The 17,923-nt window shown below is 40.1% G+C and overlaps 1 protein-coding gene across 2 annotated transcripts in view; it reads right to left on the bottom strand.

The window, feature by feature from the left end:
- The window catches only part of DLGAP5 (DLG associated protein 5), a 42,842-nt gene extending 31,113 nt beyond the window's left edge, over positions 1–11,729 (bottom strand). For both annotated transcript variants that reach the window (XM_055436401.2, XM_055436402.2), the window contains exons 1-3: positions 11,579–11,729; positions 8,832–9,070; positions 2,869–3,062 (exon numbers count right to left, since the gene is read on the bottom strand). In XM_055436401.2, coding sequence (XP_055292376.2) covers positions 2,869–3,062; positions 8,832–9,069 — 432 coding nt within the window. In that variant the 5' untranslated portion in view covers position 9,070; positions 11,579–11,729. The remainder of the gene's footprint in view (positions 1–2,868; positions 3,063–8,831; positions 9,071–11,578) is intronic.
- Between the last annotated feature and the right edge of the window lie 6,194 nt (positions 11,730–17,923).

Below are 17,923 nucleotides of genomic sequence, written 5' to 3'. Positions count from 1 at the left end.
AATATATTTGTTTTCTCTTTCTGACTTACTTCATTCTGTTTAACAGGCTCTTGTTACCTCACTACCACTGACTCAAATCCACCCCTTTTTATGGCTGACTGAAGTGACGCAGCAGCAGCAACATTTCATTGTATATACATGTACCACATTTTCTTTATCCATTCATCTGGACATCTAAGTTGCTTCCTGGCTATTGTCAATAGTGCTGCAATGAACATTGGGGTATATGTCAAACTTCATTCATCCTTGACTTACTAATCATTCTCTTTACATCACCCCTCCCTTTAGCATTTATTCTCTTGCCATTTGATCAGTCCTTTTCAACCTATCGCTGTTCTTGAAGCTGTTCTCTAGACCTCACTCAGATAATTGTACATATTCTTACTGGAGTGGTGTCATTTAGTCCTACAACTTAAACTCCTAATATCACATCCTAAATCCACATCTGAGCATGAATCTCTAGCCTGGTTTCCAAATAGGATTTTTTAAAAAGGTTATTAATATTCACCCACTCAAGCTTGTTCCTTTTCTTGCCTTCCTCATCTCTTTTAGCAGCAGCAAAGTTTGTAATGTTATTTTTTTCCCATACATTCTTTCTTTAAAATTTGTTTTTAATCAGAAGGTAACTGCTTTACAACATGAGATCAGCTATACGTATATGTATATCCCCTTCCTCTTGAGCCTCCCTCCCACCCGACTCTCCCGTCCACCCCCTAGTTTATCCCAGAGCACCAGGCTGAGCTCCCTGGGTTACACAGCAACTTCCTACTAGCTAGCTATTTTATACATGGTAATGTATATATTTCAACGCTCCTCTCTCAATTCATCCCCCCTTTTCTTCCCCTGCTGTGTCCACAAGTCTGTTCTCTACATCTGCATCTCTATTCCTGCCCTGAAAATAGGTTCATCTGTTATCATTTTTCTAGCAGTCCCCCGATTGGGCATATACCCTGAGAAAACTGTAATTCAGAAAGACACATGTACCCCAGTATCCACTGAAGCGCTTAATTACAACAGCCAGGACATGAAAGCAACCTAGATGTCCCTCGACAGATGAATGGATCAAGAAGTTATGGTACCTATACACAATGAAATATTACTCAATCATAAAATAAACATGAATTTGAGTTAGTTGAACTGAGGTGGACAAACCTAGAGTCTTTTATAAAACTTGTATTATTGTTCAAACTATTATCTTCAGAACAATAATCTTTAACTCTTCAACTTCCTTTACCCCTCACTACTTCGTTGAGGTCACCAGTCCTGTCAAATTTATCTCTTAAGATGTCTTATATGACACCTGTTAGAAAGGCCATTATCAAAAAGACAAGAAAGAATAAGTGTTGGTGAGGATATGGAGAAAAGGGAGCCCTATTACACTGCTGTTGTTAATGTAAATTGGTGCAGCCTCTATGGAAAATAGCATGGAAGACATTCAAAAAATTAAAACTAGAACTACCATATGATCCAGCATTTCCAATTCTGGGTACTTATCCAAAGAAAATGAAAACACTGACTCAAAAAGATATATGTACCCCCATGTACACTGCAGCATTATTTATAATAGCCAAGTGTCCATCAACGGATGAGTGAATAAAGAAACTAGTAGTCCATTTGTGTGTGTTTTTAATATTATTTCGCCATGAAAAAAGAAGGAAATGTTGCCTTTTGTGACAACATGAATGGACATTGAGGGCATTATGCTACAGTGAAATAAGTCAGACAAAGATAAATACCATATGATCTTACTTATATTTGGAAGTTTAAACAAATAATAATATAAAAACCCAACCTCCTAGATAAAGAACAGACTGGTGGGGGACTTTCCAAAGGGTCCAGTGGCTAAGACTCTGTGTTCCCAATGCAGGGTGCCCAGGTGCGATCCCTGATCAGGGAACTAGATCTGGCGTGCCATCAGTAAGAGTTGGAATGCCAGAACTAAAGATCCCACATGCCACAACAAAGATCAACAACCCTGCGTGTGCCATAACTAAAGACCCGGTATAACCAAATAAATTAATTAAAATAAAGTATATATATAAAAAAAAGAAGAGACTGGTGGTTGCCAGAGGTGCAGGTTGGGCAAAAAGGGTGAATATGGTCAAAAAGTACAAACTTCCAGTTTTAAAAATAAGTCAGTCCTGGGAATACAGTATTCAGCATGGTGACTACAGTTAATAATACTATACTGTACGTTTGAACATTGTCAAGAGTAGACCTTAAATGTTCTCATCATGAGAAAAAAATTTTTGTAACTATGGGTGATGATAGATGTTAACTAGACTAATTATGGTGGTCATCTTATAACGTATACAAATAATGACTCATTATGTTGCACACCTGAAATTAATGTCAATTATATCTCAGGAAAAATGATGTCTTAAACCTATTTCTTCCTTTTAAACCAACAGCCCAGTCCACTTATCTCATTTCACCTATGTATAGAGAATAATCATAATATATGATTCACAACTGGTCTTCCCATCTATAAAAGCTTGCCTTTCTAGACTATAATCCTCAAGGCAAGGTAATCTTCCTGAATATTAGTTTGATAATGTTACAATCTCATTTATAAGCCTCCCTTAACTCTGCATATCTTATAAGGTAAATGCCAAATACTCTGGCACAGCATTCACTGTTTAGCCTGACTCTACCAGGTTTTTTTCCAATCTCTTCCCTGGTTTTATCCAATCTCAACCTACCAGCAGTTACATCAAGAGACTGTTTTCATCTTCAGAGTGACTATTATGTCATTTCCACCCCTATCAACTAGGTGACTCAGGGAAATGATTATTTTAGTCATCTAATCTCTTAAAGAAAATACCAGTTAAAAGCAAATATTTCTCTGTATCAAGTTAGGATACTAACCTTTTTTGGCTCAGCTTTCATAGCATTCTGGTTTGAGAAAAGAAAACAAGGCATATCAGGTCTATAAAGACCCACTTTAAATACTCCTCGTTTAGTTTTCTCTCTCTGCTCTTTCAATTTTTGAAGTTGTTTTTCTTCTTTGTATCTTTGGAGCATCTGTTTTCGTTGATCAAAGACAACAGTTTTTGTTGACTCTAAGTAGGAAAAAAGAAAAAACAGTATATAAAATATTTCAGATAGAAAGTTAACTTCTAACTTCAGCTGTTGCTAAGAAGTGCTTTTAGTAACTTCTTGTTAATTCCTTAGCACCTGAATTTATTTCTACCTCTGTTTTAAAATTCCTATTTCTTTTGACTTCATTTGTTCAAATATCTAATCGCTTGCTATATACTAGGGATGCATTACTTCACTTTTAAATTAATTAACTTCTGTGATAGCCAGACTCCAAGCTGACGTCCAGTGATTCTCACCTCCTGGTAGTCATGCCCTGTGTCATCCCCTGCCGTCTGAATAGGGCTGACCTGTGTAACCAAGAAAGTACTGTGGAAATGATGGAGAACAACGCCATGACTACGCAGATTAGATCCTGGGTTGGGAATATCTCCTGAAGGAGGGCATGGCAACCCACTCCAGCATTCTTGCCTAGAGAATCCCCATGGACAGAGCAGTCTCGAGGGCTACAGTCCATAGGGTCACAACTGAAGCAACTTAGCACATACGCATACACTCTTAGATCACTTGCTCTGGGGGGGAAGCCAGTGGCCACGTGGAACCATAAGGAGACTCAGGAAGCCCCATAGAGATGTCCATGTGACAAAGAACTAAGGCCTACTGCCAAAAGCCAGCATCAACTTGCTGGTTACATGAATGAGTCACTTTAGAAGTGAATCCTTTATAATAATCAAACAGTATGGCAGAAGCAGATCTCCAGTCTCCGTCAAGCTCTCAGATGCATCCTGGATAATATCCCGACTGCAGTCTCCAGACCATCTAGCCAAGCTGCACTCAAATTCCTGACCCACAAAATCTGTGTAAGTTAATAAACATTTATTGTTTTAAACCACTGAATTTTGGGGTAACTAATCTGTCTAGTCAAGGCTATGGTTTTTTCCCGTGGTCATGTATGGATGTGAGAGTTGGACTGTGAAGTAAGCTGATCACCGAAGAATTGATGCTTTTGAACCGTGGTGTTGGAGAAGACTCTTGAGAGTCCCTTGGACTGCAAGGAGATCCAACCAGTCCATTCTAAAGGAGATCAATCCTGGGAGTTCATTGGGAGGACTGATGCTAAAGCTGAAACTCCAATACTTTGGCCACCTCATGTGACGAGTTGACTCACTGGAAAAGACTCTGATGCTGGGAAGGATTGGAGGCGGGAGGAGAGGGGGACGACCAACAATGAGATGGCTGGATGGCATCACTGACTCGATGGACATGAGTTTGAGTGAACTCTGGGAGTTGGTGATGGACAGGGAGGCCTGGCGTGCTGTGATTCATGGGGTCGCAAAGAGTCGGACACGAATGAGCGACTGAAGTGAACTGAACTGAATACTATTTCTTTGATATTTGGGCTCCCTGTCAGTTTCTTTAGTTCAATTTAGGTTTTCTACATAAATCTTATGTTTCTTTAAACTATTAAGCATTTTACAATATAATGCTTATATTGCTGAAACATTTTTATATGAAAAATATAAGTGGCTACCATGTGTGAGACATTTTTAGGTAGGAAGAATAAGTAAGAAAATGTCTGCCCTTGAGGAGCTCAAGGGAACAGTTTCAGTTTAGCATGAAATAAAAAGGAGAATGCACATAATAATCAGTACAACAGCTATATGAAGAGATTAGGAAATGCTTCCCTAAGATAGCATACCTAAAAAGGGTTCAGAGGAATAAGTAAGTGTTTGTCCCCTGTGTAAGGATTAAAAATAATCCATATATAATTGCATAACTGAGTAAATTTACTACAAAAAGGTATATACTTAAAATGAGGGAAATTTATAGTATATAAATTGGACCTCGATAAAATTGTTAAATAAAAGAAAACCCCAGGCAGAGTACAGAATATGCAAAAGCACAGATGATCAAGTGGTCAGTCATCAACAAACCCCTTTATCTTTGACTTCTCTGAAGGTTCCCCTCAGCTCTTGATTGAACTGAAACCTGGCTCTTCCCTGAAGTCACTGCTTCCCTAGTTGTCCTCTCAAGAGGTTGATAGTTTTTTCTCCCACACTAGAGTATCACTGCACCTAGAGGAGAGATGACCTCATTGTTGGTTCCGGATTATTTCTTCTTCTTCTTTTAAAGATCCCAGCTTTACGTTTCGTGTCATCAGACCTAACTACCCAGTATCTCAATCTGTTTCCATGTTTGTTTCTCCTTCCTTGAAGGCTTTAGCTCACTGCCATTTTCTCCATCACTGTTCTTGCACAAATCTTGATGACTCATCCAGTACTTTAGCTTCTCAGTTCTTAGGTGTTTTTTCTTCCAGTGATCTTTCTTCCACTGTATCTCAGGTACCCACTCCCATGATCACACCCATACCAGAATTTCAGCCTTTCTCGTGTCATGGCACACATAAAATAACATTCACAGACCATGCTGCTTGTGGTCAAATGCAACTAACCAGCCAAAGAGAGAGGTCTGATCAACCCAGGCCCTGCCAGAAACTTCAAGGGCTCAGAGGACCAATTTCCTGTCACACCTGGATTCATTCATGAGATAACTAGGCACTTGAGACCTCATTATTACTGATGAATACTGTATGTCCTTCATAAGCCCAATTTTAAGAAATCCACTTTCTGATTACCATATCTTATCTTTCCAACAATTCTTCGGCTCCACCAGGATGTACCTACACGCTCCTGATCTATGATCATATTTTCACTGTCTTTCACCTCCCTCATATCAAGTGTTTTCATATTCAATTTAGAGTCTATGATTTATCATCATAATCCCTACTTCAACTTTTTGGCCCCTCTCTCACTCTGGCAAAATCCCAATTCCAATTAAAGGCTTCTCTATGTCTACTTCCCACCTGCAATGCACAAATGAATATGGCTGGAACAGCACACAAAATGCATGCTACTTCTTTCCTTTCTACAGTTGACTCTCCATATTCCTGGGTTCCACATCCACAGATTCATCCAAGTGCATATGCAAAATATTCAGGAAAAAAAATTCCAGGGGATTTCCTAGCAGTCCAGTGGTTAAGAATCTGTCCTACAATGCAGGGGATGCAGGTTTGAACCTTGGTCATGGAACTAGATCCCACATGCCACATCTAAGATCCCATATGCCACAAGGAAGATTGAAGATTGAGTGCTACAAATAAGACTCGGCACTGCCAAACATATAAATATTTAAAAAACCAAAATACCATGCATAAGTTGGCAACACCTGAATTTATATATCTAGCCTAGACTTCTCCTCTGAGCTCATCTTGGATATCCAACTACCTTTTCAAAATCTCCCCTTTTACATCTAATAAGCATCTTCAGTTTAACACATGCAAAACTTACCACTCCCCCAGTCCTTTGCTGCTGCTGCTGTTGCTGCTAAGTCACTTCAGTCGTGTCCGACTCTGTGTGATCCCATAGATGGAAGCCCACCAGGCTCCCCCATCCCTGGGATTCTCCAGGCAAGAACAATGGAGTGGGTTGCCATTTCCTTCTCCAATGTGTGAAAGTGAAAAGTGAAAGTGAAGTCGCTCAGTCATGTCCGACCCTTAGTGACCCCACGGACTGCAGCCTACCAGGCTCCTCCATCAATTCAGTAAATGGCCACTTCATATTTTTAGGTGCTCAGGCCAAAAACTTTGGAATCATCTTGATTCCTCTTTCTTACTTATCTATATTTATTTATTTAACGTTTTGGCCACTCAGCAAGTGGGATCTTAGTTCCCTTACCAGGGATCAAACCCTCACCCCCTGCAGTGAAAGAGTAGAGTTTGAACCACTGAACCTCCAGGGAAGTTCCCTTGACTTCTCTTTATCAACAACTACATTGAAACCATTAAGAAATCATATTGGTTCAACCTTCAAAATACAACCAGAATTCAACCAACTATTTTTGCTGCTACCACTCTGGCTTCCCTGGTGGCTCAGATGGTAAAGAATATGCCTGCAATGCAGGAGACCCAGGTTCAGTCCCTGGGTTAGGAAGATACCTGGAGAAGGGAATGGCAACCCACTGCCGTGTTCTCGCCTGGAGAATCCCAGGGACGGGGGAGCCTGGTGGGCTACAGTCCACGGGGCCACCAAGAGTTCGACAAGACTGAGCGACTAACACTTTCACACTTTCACCACTGTGGTCAACCATGTACTAAATTATTGCAAGTCTTCAAGCTGGTCTCTCTGAGGCTATGCTTGCCACCCCACAATATATTCTCAACACAGTAGCCAAAGAGAGGCCTTTAAATCATAAATTAGAGAAACACTCATTAATCCATTAAACATTTCATGTTTCAGAGTAAAAGCCAATGTCCTTATAATGATGGCCCTCAAGGGTCTATGGGAATGTGCTTGCTTTCTCCAGCCATGCTTCCCTATTCACTTTCTCTGAAACACACCTGGCCCACTCCTACCTCTGCTGCTGCTGTTGCTAAGTTGCTTCAGTCATGTCCGACTCTGTGCGACCCCATAGACGGCAGTCCACCAGACTCCCCCATCCCTGGGATTCTCCAGGTAAGAACACTGGAGTGGGTGTTCCTTCTCCAATGCATGAAAGTGGAAAGTGAAAGTGAAGTCGTTCAGTCGTGTCCGAGATCCCATGGACTGCAGCCTACCAAGCTCCTCTGCCCATGGGATTTTCCAGGCAAGAGTACTGGAGTGGGTTGCCATCGCCTTCTCCGACTCCTACCTCTAGGCCTTTGCAAATGAGGAATAAAAGACACTTTAATAGCACAATGACAAAGTTAAATTTCATTTGAAAGGTTTTGGCCGAGGAATGACGTGTTTGAGAGGGTCCGAGAAGAAGCAAAGAGACAACTCAGAAGGCAATAACATAGCCTCTTCTCACAGAAAACGTCAGTTCTTTCTTCAAAGTCCATCTTATTCAGTTCTATGACCCAGTTTGCATTTCCTCTGAACTCCTAACAGATGTTATTCTTTACTCTATCCCCCTCAACAACCAACCCACTTCCTTTGATCTTCAAACATAAACCATCACTTCATCTCAAAAACAAAAACACTACAACATATTAATCCAGTTCTTTTCTCTCTTTTAGAATCACAAAAATCACAAATCTAGAAGAAATAGTTTTAGCCCACTCCTCCCTTTTACAAAAGCAATTAAGCTTTATATGTTGAGTGTCTTGTGCGTGTCAAACATTACACTGTTTCTGGAAAAATGATAAAAACTGAAGCAGTGAATGTTTAGAACGTGACATTCTCTTCCTTCTACAGTATCCCTTGCCTTCTAAGACACTCATTTTTATTATCTTTATCTTTTGCTGAGATCATTCCTTTCTTTTTTAATTGGTTCTTCCCCTCCTAACCACCCCAAATCCTTCTAGGCAAACTACAGGATGAATTCTTTGATTTAGTATCCTTACTTTGTGGATACTTCAATCAAGCATATCCGTATTTTTTTTTTTTAGTTGCAGCATGCAAATTCTCATAATCGGTTATATTTTTATATAACCCTTATCAACTTATCTTGTTAATGTTTATCTTACCTAAGCTCTAGAAGTAAGAAATTAGGATTCCTATAAGGCCATATAGGTAAAAAATATTATAATACTCCATAGGTGAATAGCGTTAGCCTAGATAGGGACATTCAATCTTTGCTTGAAATAGGCAATACTTAATTGTAGAAAACACAGGTATTTAGAATGGTATTTTAAAACTCCATTCTTCTGGCCAGGGTTTTTTAAAACCTCAGGTATTAAACCACTCTTCTGAGGTAATAATACTGTCAGATATTACTCTTCAAAGCACTTGAAATTACAATCAACCTTTACTTACTTGGCTTGATACTGGCCTTTTCTGGAACAAGCTCTTGAGATGTCTCATCTAATTCAAGAAGACTCTTACTTTCCAAGGTTGGAATGTTGACATCTTTCAAACCAAAGTGTCTATTTCGTTCATATTCCTTATGTCTGTTTTCTTTCTGAGACAGTGACTTTCTATGAGCAATTTTAGTTCTAATCATGTCAGTACTTAAATCCTTTCTGTGCCGACTGGCAAAATGTGATGAAGACATCCTGTCAGGAAAAAGAGAGAAAGACCAACTTACATGGAATTTCATTTTATATTTTAAAAATTTAAGATTCCAGTTCACTGCCTATACCACTTCAGAGCTTTCTGAAATAAAAATGTTAAAATACAAAATGGAATAAACATGTGACTTAAGAGTAGGAAGAAAGTTATCAAAAGAGAAGATACTACAAACTATTTTGGGGTTCTGAATAGGAACTTGTTTGACAGGTGAAGTGAAGTCCAGGAAGCCAAGGTCTGGAATATAAACAAGCGATTCTAGGCTTACCATAGAGAATACTGCAAAATGTATGAAGTGTAAAGGTGAAAACAGGGAAAAGTAAGTAAAGGACAGTATACAGAACAGTTGCCTTAACCTTCCCCTGATGATGAATCAGCCTGGCACTTTTTCTCAACCCAGAAGACAAAAAGAAAACCAAAAAAACAAAAGCGGCCTATTATATAGTTAGAGAAGATAAATAGGCAGTCAAATATGAGATTGAGAAAAAAGGGTTTCCAGAAGTACCATAATGATGTAGAAGGATAACCATATGCTTGCTTTGGTGAGATAAAATAAAGTTCTTTTATCTATGGCTGCAGTCCGTGGGGTCGCTAAGGGTCGGACACAACTGAACGACTTCACTTTCACACATTGGAGAAGGAAATGGCAACCCACTCCAGTGTTCTTGCCTGGAGGGGACGGGGGAGCCTGGTGGGCTTCTGTCTATGGGGTCACACAGAGTCGGACACGACTGAAGTGACTTATGTAAGCATCTATGTAAGAAGTCATATAGTTTATTTGGCATATACTCTTTTCTTAGAAAGATCCCTGAGAATGTACTGAAGTAAAACAAGAGAGAACAAGAAAGATGATGTCATGGGTTCTAAGAAACTGTGGATCCAAATGAAAGTGAAAGTGAAGTCGCTCAGTCGGGTGTCCGACTTTTTGAGACCCCATCAACTGTAGCCTACCAGGCTCCAACTGAGGAAGAGAATAAAGGAAACTGGAAAATCTAAGGGCCTCACCCACACAACTAGTGGAGAGAACAACTAAGCCAAACTGGAGAAAAAGGACCAGTTCTCCAAAGAGTCTTGCCAACTTAAAAGAAAATGGGGGGAGGGAAGGATGGAAAGTCTGTCACTAGGAATTTTTAAAATATATAAGCACACAATGCTCTTCAACAACAAGAATAACCAAGAAAGTACCCTAGAAACCTGCACATAAAAATCTGCATAAGAAGTGAGGCAAATTAAAATGCTATTTCAATTAATCAACAGAGTATACAATATGAGAATTCATCTGACCTGAATGACTCATTAGAAAACACCCTAATGCTGGGAAAGACTGAAGGCAGGAGAAGGGAACGACAGAGGATGAGATGGTTGGACGGTATCACCAACTCGATGGACATGAGTTTGAGCAAACTCCAGGAGCTGGTGATGGACAGGAACGCCTAGCAAGATGCAGTCCATGGGATCACAGAGTCCGAAACGACTAAGCGATTGAACTGAATGCTAAAAACATTCTCCTTTAAGGGTCCAGAGGAAGTGATAAAGAACTGTGCTTTTTATCAAGAACTCTCCTCTACTATTTGATTTACCACTTCTCACAAATACTATGGAACACTTGCTCTCCTTGCTGCACAGCAGGCCAATGAAGGGGAGATGAAGTGCACAGGCAAGGACTTTATTGCCGAGAGCTGACCAAGAAGATGGCACACTAATGTCTAGGGTTCTGAACAAAGACATTTTAGTTTAAGAGTCAAGCAGAGGGGTAGGATTCTCTGAGGCAGGCCATTATGTATGATTATAATAATAAAAGCAACGGAAAAACAAGTCAAACAGTTCCAACCTGGGAGTCAAAATTGGCTTTTCCTGCAACAATACTAAGCAGCTATTAAAGAAAACATAAAAATTATGTATTAGTTATTTAAAATACGGCATAGCACTGTACTGTACACAGCACTGCGAGAAAGGCATATCTTATTATCATCTAAATCCTAAAAGGTAGTATAACTACCCTTATACAGATGAGGTAAATTAACTGCCCATATAAGCACTGTTAAAAGGTAGTGGAACTGAAATTCCCAGCCCCGCAGCCCGGCTCTTCACACATATTTAAGTTCTCTACCCTTGACTGGAGTTTCTTCCACCCTGAAAGTCTAGAATGCCTTACTTAGTCTTGCTTGTCTAGGGACTGTCAACCCAAGAGTTTTTAGTTGTCACATAATCTCTAAGGAGCTACTGGAATAAAGTTGGGGCCAAATGCCAATTACACCCCGGTGGCGAAATGCTGCAGCTACACAGATCTTCTCAACAAATATTTACTCTTCCGGAGGACTGCGTCATCAGCTTCCGGAAGGAGAGGTAATGCGGTCCCAGAAGAAGCCTCCCCCAAGCGAAGTTCAGAGCGTTGCCGCCGAAGTTTAGGGCGTTGCCGCCAGTCCTCGGACCCTTTTATAGCGTCTAGAAAGAAGCGAACCGTGTCCTCCTCCAGCTCCCCAGCAACCACCTACCTGAGGCAGTTTCTAGCGTTAAACCTCAACCAAACTAACAGGAACCCTCTGGGCCCGGAAGACCACCGCCGCCTCCGAAGAAGGAACGTCTACAGCAAGAATGGACAAAATTCAAACTTCCCGCACAGAGCCGCTGATTGGAGGTATTTTAACCAACACTTCCGGTAAAAGTGCCCGCCTCTTCCCTTCGACGAGGCTCGCTATTAGCTCGCTCCTTGCCATATTTGAATTGATTGAAAGGTGAACGGACCATTCAAAGGGTAGGTGTGAGAGGACTCTTTGGGCGTGTCCGGGATGCTATATTGACGAAGGGCGGAGCGGTGGGAGGGCTGGGCCGGCTAGGAGCGGGAGTGGCTACGCTTGCGTCCGCTTTGCAGCTACCTGGCCCTCGCGCGTATCGGAGAAGGGACGGATGGAGGAGAGGGGAGTTAGAGTTTGCAGGGCTTTTTGTCGTTGTTTTTTATTTGCAGGACTTTTTAATGTGCTTGTTTAATTACGTAAATCAGCTGAACTTAATGAAATATTTTCTTCGCTTAAAGTTTTAAAGAAAGTTTTATTGTCACACCAGATTGCTCCTTAAATCAGTATTAGTTTTATTACTTGTTACTTGTTTTTTTTCTCGTCTACTGTAAAAAATAGATATAAAGTAATTACATTCAGAAGCATAGGTTTTTTTAGTATATAATTTGATGAGTTTTGCTAAATGTAATCAGCTGTATAACCACCACCCAGTCAGGATATGAGAGCATTTTCACAATCTTTGAGTTCCTCAAGCCCCATTCTAAATCTGCCAGCATTTAGGTGCTCACTGTTCTGATTTCTGTCAGCTTAAAAATGGGAGTGGTAGGTGCTCTTACCTGTTTGCCTTTCTCTCAGTGTATTGTTTGCAAGATCCATCCCTACCTTTGCATGAATCAGCCCTGTTGTTTTTATTGCTGAATAGGATGGTATGATCACTCACCTAGAGCCAGACATCCTGGAATGTGAAGTCAGGTGGGCCTTAGGGAGCATCACTAGGAACAAACTAGTGGAGATGATGGAATTCCAGTTGAACTATTTCAAATCCTAAAAGATGATGCTGTGCAAGTGGCGCACCCAGTATGCCAGCAAATTTGGAAAACTCAGCAGTGGCCACAGGACTGGAAAAGGTCAGTTTTCATTCCAATTCCAAAGAAAGGGAATGCCAAAGAATGCTCAAACTACCGCACAATTGCACTCATCTCAGTATCACTATCAGTTCAGTCGCTCAGTCATGGCTGACTCTTTGCAACCCCATGAACGCCAGTCCTTCCTGTCCATCACCAACTCCTGGAGTTTTACCAAACTCATGTCCATTGCGGAGAAGTCAATGGCAACCCACTCCAGTACTCTTGCCTGGAAATTCCCATGAACGGAGGAGCCTGGTAGACTGCAATCCATGGGGTCACGAAGAGTAGCAACTTAGCAGCAGCAGCATGTCCATTGAGTCGGTGATGCCATCCAACCATCTCATCCTCTGTCGTCCCCTTCTCCTCCTGCCCTCATCTTTCCCAGCATCAGGGTCTTTTCAAAGGAATCAGTTCTTTGCATCAGGTGGCCAAAATATTGGAGTTTCAGCTTCAACATCAGTCCTTCCAATGAACAGCCAGGACTGATCTCCTTTAGGATGGACATGTTGGACCTTCTTGCAGTCCAAGGGACTCTCAAGAGTCTTCCCCTTTCACATGCTAGCAAAATAATGCTCAAAATTCTCCAAGCCAGGCTTCAACAGTACGTGAACTGTGAACTTCCAGATGTTCAAGCCGGATTCAGAAAAGGCAGAGGAACGAAAGATCAAATTGCCAACATCTGTTGGATCATCAAAAAAGCAAGAGAGTTCCAGAAAAACATCTACTTCTGTTTTATTGACTATGCCAAAGCCTTTGACTGTGTGGATGACAATAAACTGTGGAAAATTCTGAAAGAGATGGGAATACCAGACCACCTGACCTGCCTCTTGAGAAACCTATATGCAGGTCAGTAAGCAGCAGTTAGAACTTAACATGAAACTCAGACTGGTTCCAAATAGGGAAAGGAGTACATCAAGGCTGTATATTGTCACTCTGCTTATTTAACTTATATGCAGAGTACATCATGGGAAACGCTGGGCTGGATGGAGCACAACCTGGAATCGAGATTGCCAGGAGCAATATCAATAAGCTCAGATATGCAGATGACACCACCCTTATGGCAGAAAGTGAAGAAGTACTAAAAAGCCTTTTTATGAAAGTGAAAAAGGAGAGTGAAAATGTTGGCTTAAAATTCAACATTCAGGAAACTAAGATCATGGCATCTGGTCCCATCACTTCATGGCAAATGGGGAAACAGTGACAGATTTTATTTTAGGGGGCTCCAAAATCACTGCAGATGCTGATTGCAGCCATGAAATTAAAAGATGCTTCCTCCTTGGAAGAAAAGTTATGACCAACCTAGACAGCATATTAAAAAACAGAGATATTACTTTGACAACAAAGGTCCATCTAGTCAAAGCTATTGTTTTTCCAGTAGTCATGTATAGATGTGAAAGTTGGACTCTAAAGAAAGCTGAGCACTGAAGAACTGATGCTTTTGAACTGTGGTGCTGGAGAAGACTCTTGAGAGTCCCTTGGACTTCCAGGAGATCCAACTAGTCCATCCTAAAGGAAATCAGTCCTGAATATTCATTGGAAGGACTGATGATGAAGCTGAAGGTCCAATACTTTGGCCACCTGATGTGAAGAACTGACTCATTTGAAAAGACCCTGATGCTGGGAAAGATTGAACATGGGAAGAGAAGGGGATGACAGAGGATGAGATGGTTAGATGGCATCACCGACTCAATGGACATGAATTTGAGTAAACTCCAGGAATTAGTGATGGATGGGGAGGCCTGGCATGCTGCAGTCAATGGGGTCACAAAGAGTTGGACACAACTGAGTGATTGAACTAAACTGAAGTGTTCCATTGAATAATTTGCCATCCATTCTCCTGTTGATGGATATTTGGATTGCTCCAGTTTTCAGCTATTATGAATAAAGTGGCTGTAAACAATCTTGTACAAGTCTTTTTGTGGGTATGCTTTATCTTAGAGATATATAAATGTGGAATTTTTTTAAATACATGGAGTTCTAATTAACATGGTATTAGTTGCAAGTGTACAGTATGGTGACTCAATATTTTATACATTATGGAATGATCACTACAATTAATCCAGCTACCATCAATCACCATACAAAATTATTTACTATATTTATTATTTACTATATTCTGTGATATTTGTTGTATAGTTGAAAATTTGTACTTCTTAATCCCCTTCACCTATGTGGTCCATTCCCCCCACTCCCTCTCCTGACAACCAACAGTTTGTTCTCTGTATTTATGAGTCTGTTTCTCTTTTGTTTATTCACTTGTTTTGTTTTTTTAGATTACACATATAAATGAAATTATATGGTATTTGTTTTTCTGTCTGATTTATTTCACTTGGCATATTACCCTCCAGGTCCATCCATGTTGCCACAAATGGCAGGATTTCATTCCTTTTTAATGGTTGAGTAATATTCCATTGTACATATGTATACCACATCTTACACTACCCACTCAACCATCAATGGACATTTAGGTTGTTTCCATATTTTGGCTATTGTAAATTAGCTACATATTGCAATGGACATAGTGGTAGGGCTTCCCTGGTGGCTCAGTGGTGAAGTATCCACCTGCCAAGCAGGAGATACAGGTTCGATCCCTGGGTCAGGAAGATCCCTGAAGAAGGAAATGGCAACCTGCTCCAGTATTCTTGCCTGGAAAAATCCCATGGACAGAGGAGCCTGACAGACTACAGTCCATGGGATTGCAAGGAGTCAGACATGATTTAGTGACTAAACAACAGCAAACATAGGCATACCTATCTTTTCAAATTATGTTTTCATTTTCTTCAAATAAATACCCAGAAGTGAAATTGTTAGATCATATGGTAGTTCTGTTTTTAGTTTTTTGAGGAAACTGTACAGTTTTCCATAATGACTGCAATAATTTTACATTTCAACTAACAATGCAAAAGGGGTCCCTATTCTCTACATACTTGCCAGCACTTGTTATTTCTTATATTTTTGATAATAGCCATTCCAATAGGTGTGAGGAGGTAATTCTCTGTGGTTTTGATTTGTATGTCCCTGATGATGGGGGTGCTAAACACCTTTTCATGTACCTATTGGTCATCTGGCCATGGCACCCTACTCCAGTACTTTTGCCTGGAAAATCCCATGGACGGAGGAACCTGGTTTCAGTCCATGGGGTCGCAAAGAGTCAGTCGCGACTGAGCGACTTCACTTTATTGGTCATCTGTATGTCTTCTTTGGAAAAATATCTATTCATATCTTCTTGTTTAATCAAGTTATTTGTTTTTTTGATGTTGAGTTGTGATTCCTTTATATATTTTGGCTTTCAATCCCATTTTGGTTTATCTTTTGCAAGTATCTTCTCCCATTCATTCAGTTAAGCTCAGTTCAGTCGCTCAGTCGTGTCTGACTCTTTGCGACCCCATGAATCACAGCACGCCAGGCCTCCCTGTCCATCACCAACTCCTGGAGGTCACTCAAACTCATGTCCATCGAGGTGGTGATGCCATCCAGCCATCTCATTCTCTGTCGTCCCCGTCTCCTCCCACCCCCAATCCCTCCCAGCATCAGAGTCTTTTCCAGTGAGTCAACTCGTCGCATGAGGTGGCCAAAGTATTGGAGTTTCAGCTTTAGCATCAGTCCTTCCAATGAACACCCAGGACTGATCTCCTTTAGAATGGACTGGTTGGATCTCCTTGAAGTCCAGGGGACTCTCAAGAGTCTTCTCCAGCACCACAGTTCAAAAGCATCAATTCTTTGGCGATCAACTTTCTTCACAGTCCAACTCACATCCATACTTGACCACGGGAAAAACCATAGCCTTGACTAGACGGACCTTTGTTGGCAAAGTAACGTCTCTGCTTTTTAATATACTATCTAGGTTGCCCTTTTGTTTTGTTGGTTTCTTTCACTCTGCAGATTTTTAGTTTGATGAGGTCCCCTTTATTTATTTTTGTTTTTATTAACCTTGCCTGAGGAGACATATTTAAAAAACATTGCTAAGAAGAAAGTAAAAAAAAAGGTTACTACCTATGTTTTCTTCTAGGGGTTTTGTGGTTTCAGGTTTTATATTGAAATCTTTAATCCATTCTGAGTTTATTTATTTCTATGTTTTGGCCACACCATGTGGCATGTGGAATCTTAGCTCCCTGACCAGGAATCAAACCTGTACCCACTGGGTTGGAAGCACAGAATCTTAACCACTGTACCACCAGGTGAGTCCCATTCTGAGTTTATTTTCTTATATGGTGTAAGAAAGTGGCCCAATTTCATTTTTTTGGAAGTAGTTGTCCACTTTCCCCAACACCATTTATTGAGACTATCATTTCCCCATTATTGTTCTACACTCCCCATTCTTGCCTCCCTTATAAATTAGTTGGCCATATAAGCATGGATTTGTTTCTTGTCTCTCTATTATGTTCCATTGATCTATGTGTCTGTTTTTGTGCCAGTACTGTACTATTTTGATTATTGTAACTTTATAGTATAATTTCAAGTCTAGGAGCATGATGCCTCCAGCTTTATTTTTCTAAGTTTGCTTTGGCTACCTTTTAATTATGAATAAAGTTTCTATAAGCATTCTTGTACAAGTCTGTCTGTGAGCATGTTTTATTTCTCTTGGGGAAATATAGATGTGCTGTTTCTGGGTCATTCTGGGTATGCTTAACTTTATAAAAAATTGCCAAGCAGTCTTTGAAAATGGTTGTATCATTTTACACTCTCACTAATGATGTTTAAGAGCTCCCATTGTTCCACATGCTTGCCAATGTTTCAAGTTATTGCTCTTTAATTTTAACCCTTCTAGTGGGTATAAAATGGTATCTCATTCTCATTTTTTAGTTCCCCAATAGCTACTGATGATGAGCATTTTTTCATGTGCTTATTGACTACTTTTGTATCTTGTTTTTTGAAATTCCTGTTCAAGTCATTTGCCTATGTTTTTAAAATTGAGGGTTATCTTTTAAAATTTAATTGTCTTTTTAGTATTCAATTATAGAAGTTTTATCTATTCTGAGTCCAAGTCTTTTTTCAGATATATGTATTTTTAATAATTTTCCCTTTATTAAAAGGTTAACCTTTTAAAATAACAAACCTCTAATTTTAGAATAACTTTAACAGAAAAATTACAAAGATAGTAAGGTTCGTTTTCATATGCCCCACATCCATTACCCCCTGTTACATTAGTATGGTATATTTGTTACAATTAATGAAATGATACTGATACATTATTATT

The sequence above is a fragment of the Moschus berezovskii genome, chromosome 9 (genome assembly GCF_049115385.1).
Source record: "Moschus berezovskii isolate FMDL1 chromosome 9, NW_MosBer_1.0, whole genome shotgun sequence".
NCBI lineage: Eukaryota > Metazoa > Chordata > Mammalia > Artiodactyla > Moschidae > Moschus > Moschus berezovskii.
Note: the sequence above shows the minus strand (reverse complement) of the source record. Positions and strands in the feature narration are given on the sequence as shown.